Raw genomic sequence first — 9592 nt, 5'->3', positions numbered from 1 at the left:
TAATGATGAAAAGAATTCAGATAGAGGAGGTTAAGCCACTTTACTGGAAATGCTCGAGGCTAACTGTGCTGCGACTTTTCAGGAGGCGTTGCTTTGTAGAGGCATAAGGGAGGGGCTGGGGATGAACAAGGATTCAACCCGGCTCTGCCACCTGGCTGCTTAACTTCTCTCAGCCTGTCTCATGTTCTGTCTCAGACTCAGGATGATGTATTCATCCCCTTGCAGAGGGCATTCTGAGGGTCAGAGGTATAGGTAAAGTTTCCATCACAGTAGATGAATGTAATGTAAGATCAGAAAACAGAACCACTGCCACGACGGGAAGTCAGCCTGCACAGTTGGAAGCGTTACACGGTAACCCTGCTCTGAGATCTAAGTCCTAACCTTAAACTCATGCTTACATAATATGCAACCTACCCCGTTGTGTGGGACGTGTCAGCGATGCTTACCAAGCATGAAGCCGTGTGTTTTAAGAAAACCTGCAGATAAATAATGAGGAACTTGGTAATCTACGCTCCACACTTGCTGGTTTCTCAAGTAAATGGCAACCACCCAACAGGCCATACCAAAAGCAAAAAATAGTAGTCATGGCGAGCTCTTCCCCAGAGGGCAACACATAAATATGAGGCCTTTGTAGATGGATAACACAGGCTCTGGACAGGATACACAAAGGGTGGAATTGAAAGAAACACCCCAGATTGTGACCCCTATCCTGGAAACGTGGGGATGGAAGCAGGCAGGAACAGACAGGGGCACTGGATTGTGAAACAGAGATCAAAAACCAGTTTTGATCTCTCTCCTTACCAGTCATGCTGCTGCCCCTCCCTCACACCAACTGTATTTACATGTTGATGGCCTTGAACCTCCAACTAAAGGACATCCTCACAGTCACAGAAAATGGAGATGCATTTGCACAGAAGTTAGGGTACTCGTCATCTTAGTTACGTGCATCTGCCCTGGAGACCACCCGTAGTGAGGAGGGGGCAGGAACTTGAGGCTGGAGAATGTGGCATTGACCCTGAAGGGTGAACATATTCTCAGTTAAGTCCTCCTTAGCTTCTTTCCAAAAGATAATGGTTGCCAACTTAGAAGCAATGGCTCCAGATAAGAACCCAACCTGCTAACACCCTCTCCAGAGTCTAATCCAGCTAGCCTTTCTTCCCACCATCCAGCTAGCACTTTCCCCAGAGGATGTCACAGGTACTCTCCATGACATTAGGGGGAGCTCAGACCCTCTTACGCTATTGTGACTCTCTGGCCTGGAGGACAGTGGCTGAAAACACAGCAAAGCTCTTTGTATTTTTAGGAGAACAGAAGCTCTCTGCTGAGCCTGAATCTCCGAGAGGATTCTCATGCAGACTCTTGGGGACAGTTAAGGGGTAGGTGCACTACCATGACATTTTGCTTTGTTGGTTGGTTTGAGATTACAATGAAACTAAAACAAAATCCTTTCTCCCAGACCTGGTGATATAGGCCTGGAATTCCAGCTATTCTGGGGGCTGAAGCGGTAGAATTAACAGTTCAAGGTGCGCCTGAGCTGACCGAGGGAGCCCAAAGACAGCCCGAACAATTAAGACTGTCTCAAAATAAAGTTAAGAAGGGGCTGGAGATGTGGTTCCACGGCCCAGCATGTGCCTAGCGTATGCAAGGCATTGGATTTAACCTCCAGAACGGAGGAAAAATCTCCCTGGAATCAGGTATATCATAAGAGGGCTTGTTTTCCTGTGGGCTGAATTTGCTGAAGAAGTTTTTTGTTTGCGTCATATATTCCCAATAGAAAGACACATGACCAAAGAAAATCATATCGGGAGAATCCATCTGGTTTGCTACAGCTGTTATAGTTCCATTCCCAAGACCCAGAATAGCCCAATGTACAGTTTCTGTATTTGTACCCGCTAAAGCCCTTTCCCTGTCTTGAGACCTTACTGGTTTCTACCTCTGAATGCCAGCATTGCCTGGTCAGTGCCATTCTTGGTGGTTTTTGGCCACCAAGAACACTGCAAAGAGCATGATTCCCTCGAGATGCCTCATAGACAGCACACCCCCTGGAACAGCCGCTGGCCTACTGCTTCTATCTGCACGGCCAAGGCCAGTGCTCAGAGCTTACCTCTGAAGAAAAGCAGATTGCCAGAGGCCAAACGCAAAACCCAGCTCCTGCAGGACTTGGGAAAATGGGTTCATATTTCAAGATTAAGAATTAGAGGATCTCTGTTGATTGTTAGTAGTTAAGGAAAACCTGGCACCGCTGCTCTGTTTGATAATCACAACATACATTTTGCTATTTCATGTATTCCTTTCTATCCAGCTCCATCAGGATATAGCAAGGGCAGCTAGCTGTCTGGACCTAGACTAGAGAACTTTCCTGAATACTATCTTCCTTTTACATTGCAACCTGTTTCTTCTTGTTTTGATAGTTTTGAAGGTGCTTCTTGGGATTTGTATACATTTTCATATTTGTGTATCATGTGGTCACCCTGTCCATTACATCAGCTGGGTTCTTGCTTTATGTGGGGTTAGAAATATGAGAGAAAAAAAAAACAAGAGTATTTTCTGAAATAAAAGAACATCATCAAACATTTTTTTTTTACTTTATAAAATACTGATGTTGTAAAAGAACACTATATTTTATTAGAACACCCTCCTCTGTTCTTTTTTTTCCCAAGACAGGGTTTCTCTGTGTAACAGTTCTGACTTTTGCTCTGTACACTGGGCTGGCCTGGAACTCACAGAGATCCACCTGCCCCTGCCTCTCACATGCTGGTATTAAAGGCTTGCATCACCAAGCCTTGCCAATTCTATGTCTTAATCAGAAAGATATATACTATTTACCTACCTAGAAATTTGAACAGTCATTTACAGTCAATCCCATTGTTTTGAAGGGTTTTTTTTTTAAACTAAATAATGTTCCATTGTGACAGTTTCATAAATGTGTATCACTGTGTTTGGCTTGTGCTCACCCATCTCCTTCCCTGGCATGTCCTCTCCTCCTTCCTCCTTCAGTGGTCCCCTCTCCCAGTCAGTCTGTAAGACTCTGGCTGCAAGCAGTGGCACTCTTCTTTAATGCCAGCATTCAGAGACAGGGGCAAGGCAGACTCTAGGATTTCAAGGCCAGTCTGATCTACATAGCAAGTTCAAAGCCAGAGAGAGAGCTGCATACTGAGACCTTGTCTCAAAGAAATCTCGTTCTGCATGAGAAAGAAAATCTGTAAAAATTTCTCCCAATTATGTAAATGAGATGCTTCTGCAACCAAGGGGTTGCAGATGTGGGAATTATAGTATGACGAACTCCCTTTCCAGACAGCACCTTAGGTTGTCTGTGGGGGAACAAAGGGAACATGAACAATTTGTTTCTCTGATTTGCCTGGGGTTCAGATTTAGCATTCCTCCACCGGAATTAAACACTTGACTCCTAATCGGTTTTACAGATTACCTTGGGTCCCAATCCACGTGTTAAAGGAAGCTAGAGTTCAAGTTTTAAACTGGGAAAAAACTAAAAGGGAAAAAGAGACAAAGAAATGACCAGTTAAATAACTTCAACAAAACCTAAATTCATTGCAAACCCACTAGCCAAAAATATGTGATAGATCAGAAAGATAAAACACCAACGAGCACCTTCGGCCCAGTTGTGCAAGAGTTTGCAAAATCAATGAGTGGAAACTATTTCAAAGATTGAAACTTCCAAAAAGACTTGATTAATCCTAAATATTTACAATGCAAAATGACAGTCTAGTTATAAATAATATATCTACAGCTCAGATTATTAAAGAAAATCTTTAACTTCCTTACAGGGCTTGATTTAGTGATGGAGGTGGCAATTTCAATTTTAACATGAAATAAAATTTTAAAAGAAAATCTTCTGAGTGAAGGAAGTTACTGGGTGTTCTAGTTTTATCCATGAAGTCTAAAAACCGCCTGCCTGGGTTCCCATTCACCACCTGGGTGTGCTCACCTTGGCCATGGTGCCTCCATTTTCCTTACTGCAAAATGGGAAAAGAGTATCTGAGATATTTTAAAGCTATAAACAGCAAGTACCTAACTCCTTAGAACTGTAGATCTTGTTATAGATACCAAGGGGAAGGCTCCAGTCAGATGAAGCCGCACCCGGAGATTCTATCACTGGGAGATGGAACATGTTGAACATTGAGATGTCACAGGGAAACCCCATCTTGGAAGTCTAGGTTATGATATTTTTTACACCGCTGCTCATCACAAACCGTGGAACTCTTCAAGTCTCCTTTTCTTCAGGCCCCTTGCTTGAAGAAACTCTAAACTAGCCATGCCAGGTACTTCTAAGGTTAATTATGCATAGGTTTATCCAAACCACCGATTCTAGATTCTACAGTCTCTAGGAAAGGTCTCAACTCCCTTTTCAGGTTTGTTCTAAAAGTCTTCCCTCATCTGCATCCTCCCCAGGCTCCTACACAGCTCTGCTTGGGAATCCCTTTTTAATAAATTCCTCAGCTCCTTAGAGGCGTTCTGAATCCCCATACCATCGTCTGAAACTGTTCTTTGAAAATCCGTTGTCAAGCGCTCCAGAGCTCTTCATCAGATTCCTAGTTAAAGCCGCGGAGGGGTAACCTGGGGCTTCGGTGTTGGTGAGCTGAGCTGAAGACCAGCTTGGGAATTGTCCCTTTAGGTCCCTTTAGACACCACAAAGAGGGAGAGGAGGAGGATAGTGACGCACCTGAATAGGTCCGCTAGACTAAGGAGATAAACTAAGGCTTGGCGTGGATTGAGTAGGGGGGCAACACTCGCGCACACGACGAACACACACACACACACACACACACACACACACACACACACACAAGGATGGGAGCAGGACAAGAGAAGCCGCACCAGCTGTCTGACAACCGCCAAGCTCGGATCCGGACACGGTCTCTAAGCCGGTACCGCAGTGCCTTCCCTGTCACCTCGGCAGGTTACAGTTAGAGCATCCCTCCGCCTAGCCCGGGCTCCCTCCCCGCCCCCCACGAACTCGGGTCCCCAGTGTCCTCTAGAACGCCGGCGTGGCTGTCGCGCTTCGAACCCCCTCGCCCACCCTTGTCCACCCTCTCGCCCTGGACGCCGGCGGCCGTGTCTCTGGCCAGCCTCCGGCCCCGCATCAATCATTAACGCGGCGGCCCCAGCGGCCGCAGCCCTCTCGAGAAGGGGGGGTGAGGGGGGATGGTAGGAGACGCAAGACAGGGGACACCTCCATCCCCCGCCGCGGCGCAGACACCCTAACCCCGGGGGCCCCCGCCCTACGCGGCGCCGCCCTCCCCCGCCAGCGCCTCGCGCACATCCCGCCTCTCGCCGCCCGCCCCGCGCGCACGATGCCCAGTCACCGCCGCGCCGCCGCCGCCGCCGCCGCAGTCAGAGTCAGCCGCGCCACCACCATCGCCGCCACCGCAGCGCGGCCGGCCGCGCGCTGAGAGACGCGAGCGTGGCGAGGACGCCGCGGGCAAGCCGAGCGCGCAGCAGCAGCAGTAGCAGTAGCAGCAGCAGCCTCCCGCCCGGTGCGCCGAGCACCCCCACCACCACCCCCCGGAGCAGCCGGCTTCCAAGCCGAGGCCGCGTAGCCAACCTGCGGCCGCGATCCCGCGCGCGCGCACAAAGGCTCCGACGGCGAGCGGCGCCCGCCGTGGCCTCGCGCGCGCCCTAGCTCAGCCCGGGGCACCATGCCGCGGCGCCTGCAGCAGCGGGGCGCGGGCGCGAAGGGACCGCCCGCCCCGACCTCCCGGCGCTCGCATCCCGCCTCCGCCCCCCGGAGCCCGCCGGCGGCCACAGCCAAGCCGCTGCTGCGCTGGGACGAGGTGCCCGATGACTTCGTGGAGTGCTTCATCCTGTCCGGCTACCGGCGGCTGCCGTGCACCGCGCAGGAGTGCCTGGCCTCGGTGCTGAAGCCCACCAACGAGACGCTCAACTTCTGGACGCACTTCATCCCGCTGCTGCTGTTCCTCAGTAAGTTCTGCCGCCTCTTCTTCCTGGGCGGCAGCGATGTGCCCTTCCACCACCCCTGGCTGCTGCCGCTGTGGTGCTATGCATCAGGGGTGCTGCTGACCTTCGCCATGAGCTGCACGGCGCACGTGTTCAGCTGCCTGTCGCTGCGCCTGCGCGCCGCCTTCTTCTACCTGGACTACGCTTCCATCAGCTACTATGGCTTCGGCAGCACCGTGGCCTACTACTACTACCTGCTGCCTAGCCTGAGCCTGCTGGACGCCAGGGTCATGACGCCGTACGTGCAGCAGCGCCTGGGCTGGCACGTGGACTGCACCCGTCTGATCGCCGTCTACCGCGCGCTCGTGCTCCCCGTGGCCTTCGTGCTGGCCGTGGCCTGCACCGTGGCCTGCTGCAAGAGCCGCACCGACTGGTGCTCCTACCCGTTCGCCCTGCGCACCTTCGTCTTCGTCATGCCGCTCAGCATGGCCTGCCCCATTATGCTAGAGAGCTTGCTCTTCGACCTGCGAGGCGAGAACCCCACACTCTTCGTGCACTTCTACCGCCGCTACTTCTGGCTGGTGGTGGCCGCCTTCTTCAACGTGAGCAAGATCCCCGAGCGGATCCAGCCGGGTCTCTTCGACATCATCGGCCACAGCCACCAGCTCTTCCACATCTTCACCTTCCTCAGCATCTATGACCAGGTGTACTACGTGGAAGAGGGCCTGCGCCAGTTCCTCCAGGCACCTCCTGCCGCCCCCACCTTCACGGGCACAGTGGGCTACATGCTGCTGTTGGTGGTTTGCCTGGGGCTGGTCATCAGGAAGTTCCTGAACAGCACCGAATTCTGCAGTAAAAAGTGAGCCTCCACCCCTCCCGGAGGAGGCTATGGTTTGCCCACCTGTTTGCGTGGAATTTCTGTTGTTGTTGTTATTGTTGGTTTGTTTTCAAGTTTTGTTTCCTTCTTTGCTAGAAGAGGGTGCTGCAGGCCACAAGGAAGAGTTCTCTGATAGTTGGGGAATCCCAAGTCCACTTCCTTTGGAAGAGGGAGATGAGGATGGAACAGAAGGAAGAGGGTCTCCGGGAAGAAAATTAGGGACTGTCTATGATATCCAGGGATTTTTGTAAACACAGTGAGGATTGTGATTACAGATGGAGCCCCAAGCAATTGGCTTTTCTGAGAGTCTTCTGTGTCCCTTAGTGAAGGCAGGTGTGCAGTGCGGAGGGTAAACACAAAGCCCTGGCCGCTTCTACTGAGGTCTAGAAATGCTTGGGTCTGTGGAAAGAGTGCAGCTTTCTTTGTGGAGAAATGGGCACAAAGACACAAACCCGGGCCTTAACCCGCCAGACAATGCATGGAATGTGAACACAAGTTAATTATTTCGAAATGTGTATCAGATGTTATTTAAATGATAATATATTCAATGATTTTTCGTAATTTATCGAAGCCTGTGAGATGCACTGAATTTCCTTTGTCACATAGTTTTGATTTCTGTAGCCTTCTGCATTGCACACGGGAACTGGACATTAGGGCTAGCTGCTTGAGAGTTCTCGACTACATTTTTAAACAGTGTTCTGTGAAGGCCTCTGAGTGTCATGATAAAGCTGTGAATGACTACTTAGGGACTCTGATTAGACTATTGGTTAGGCTCCGGTGGTTTGTATAGGTCTCCAATTCCTACTTACTTTGATGTATTCCACAAAACCCATCCTGGGTTTTTGTCTGCCCCCCCCCCTTTTTTTTTTATCTGATTCTTTCCTCTCTACTTACTTAAGTTGCCACTAAAATAAATGTGCCTTTTGAAGCAATGCCCAAATGACTGGTCCTCAAACATAGCTTCGTATACTGGGAGAATAGCATATTCTTTTCCTACTTTGCTGCAAATCGTGGTTGAACAGGAGGGAGGGAAGGTAGGGGTAGGTTTAGGGTTGTAGTAGGGCCAGGAATAGCTTAAAGGTGTGTGGAGTATTTGGCTTCTGCACGAGTCAGCCCTCTGAGGTGGCTGAGGGCCCTGCTGCAACCACAGTGAGTGGGAGGGTAGGACAGCGACACATGTATCCTTGCTTAAAATTTAAAAGGCAGTCAGGATGAGGTGAGGATGTCCTATTATGAAAACAAGGATCTTGATATTACTGAAAGTTTTGAATTTAAGTAAGACTGCAATTGCTCAGCTAAACATCAACGTCTCATTTGAAGCCAGGCTGTGGAAATGATTGGTATTCACCCTAAATCCCGTGCCCCTAGACTCTTTCTAAAGACCCTATTAGCCAGTGTTGTTAGACATGTCTTATAAATGTTAACCTGTCGTTAGAATGGTAACTCTAACTAAGACGTTTAAACATCCAACACACTTCTTAGTAAGTCCTTTGGGCTAAGAGGCAGCCACACTGGGAAGCCTTGGCTTAGTGGTGTAATTTAAGACAAGCACATAGGGTATATGAACACTTACCTCAGTACTGGTAGGATGGTGCTCCTGAAAAGATGGGTGTTTTGTTTATGCTTTTAATTGCTACTGTATTTGTAAATAGAGAATCTTTGCACAATTCCCTGGAGGAACCAATGCCCCGAGTGTGTTCACTTGCATACAGAAGTTAAATGTGTGTGTGTGTGTGTGTGTGTTAGGAAGAGAGAGAGAGAGAGAGAGAGAGAGAGAGAGAGAGAGAGAGAGAGAGAGAGAGAGAGAGAGAATGAGAGAGAATGTATTGTAAATTTAGGACTTCTTAATAGGATTTTAAAATGTACTTTGCATGACTCCTAATGAATGTCAGTGTCTTAGCCTTTGCAAAATGCAAGGAGATTTCTGTTTGGTTACAGAGGTTGATAGTGTGTATTTACCACCAATACTGTTCCTCAGCGAAACTGAATTCAGCACTTACGTTCAAGGAGAACTGTAGAAATCAGGTTGTATCCACATACACTTACTTGCATGTCACTGCTACTTCTTGTAGAGTCTTAAAGAATGTTGATTCATAAACTAAAGAAACAGGTTAAGGAATATTTTGTAGGATTTTTGTTGTTGTTATTGTTGTTGAATTGGGACACACACACACCCCCACACACTTTGGAAGGAACTCTCAAGAGAGAGACATCTGAAAGAATGTATGAACGTGAGAACAGGAACTAAAACCCAGAATTTGTCATTTTAGGTTTTTGTTGGAGATCTTCTGGGTCCTCTCTAGCTGTGTGTCTTTGTCTTTAAGCAGAGGCCACTTGAGGATAAAATCATACCCGTATCATTTTCCAGTGATTATGATGCATGAGCCAGTGAGATGACCCGCTTTCCCAGGCAAGACCTCTCTACTCAGTGTGCTCCAGGCAAAAGGAGGAGTCCTCTCCCCTCTCCTCCTGACATCCCCCCCCACACACACACACAGCCCCTGCACCACTAGCATTAGCAATGGGGCATTCTAATTGAAAAGAGTATTAGCTTCCCTTCCGGTTCACAGATACCCCACATACACCATTGAAGATCAGGGATGGTTTAACTACATGCTGCTGGCTGAACTACACTATTTCTGTGAAGGCAGATAATGCCATTGTAGAGCAAATATTTACTCAGTCTATTTGCATGGAGCTAACCGGGCTTATTACACATTTCAGGAGTAATGTACCCATCAGAATAAAAGTCTAAAAAAAAAAAAACTTTTCCATGTTCTCCATTTCACCACATCCATT

General features: G+C 48.8%; 1 protein-coding gene across 1 annotated transcript; it reads left to right on the top strand.

Annotated features, from left to right (window-relative positions):
* Positions 1-4817: 4817 nt before the first annotated feature.
* On the top strand, positions 4818-7725 carry Paqr9 (progestin and adipoQ receptor family member 9). Its single transcript, XM_052187640.1, has one exon. It carries the CDS (start codon positions 5658-5660, stop codon positions 6777-6779), a length of 1122 nt encoding a protein of 373 aa, XP_052043600.1. The 5' UTR covers positions 4818-5657; the 3' UTR covers positions 6780-7725.
* The last annotated feature ends 1867 nt before the right edge of the window (positions 7726-9592 follow it).

This window comes from Apodemus sylvaticus, chromosome 7 (assembly GCF_947179515.1).
Source record: "Apodemus sylvaticus chromosome 7, mApoSyl1.1, whole genome shotgun sequence".
NCBI classification, from domain to species: domain Eukaryota; kingdom Metazoa; phylum Chordata; class Mammalia; order Rodentia; family Muridae; genus Apodemus; species Apodemus sylvaticus.
This window is presented reverse-complemented; position numbering and strand designations above follow the sequence as displayed.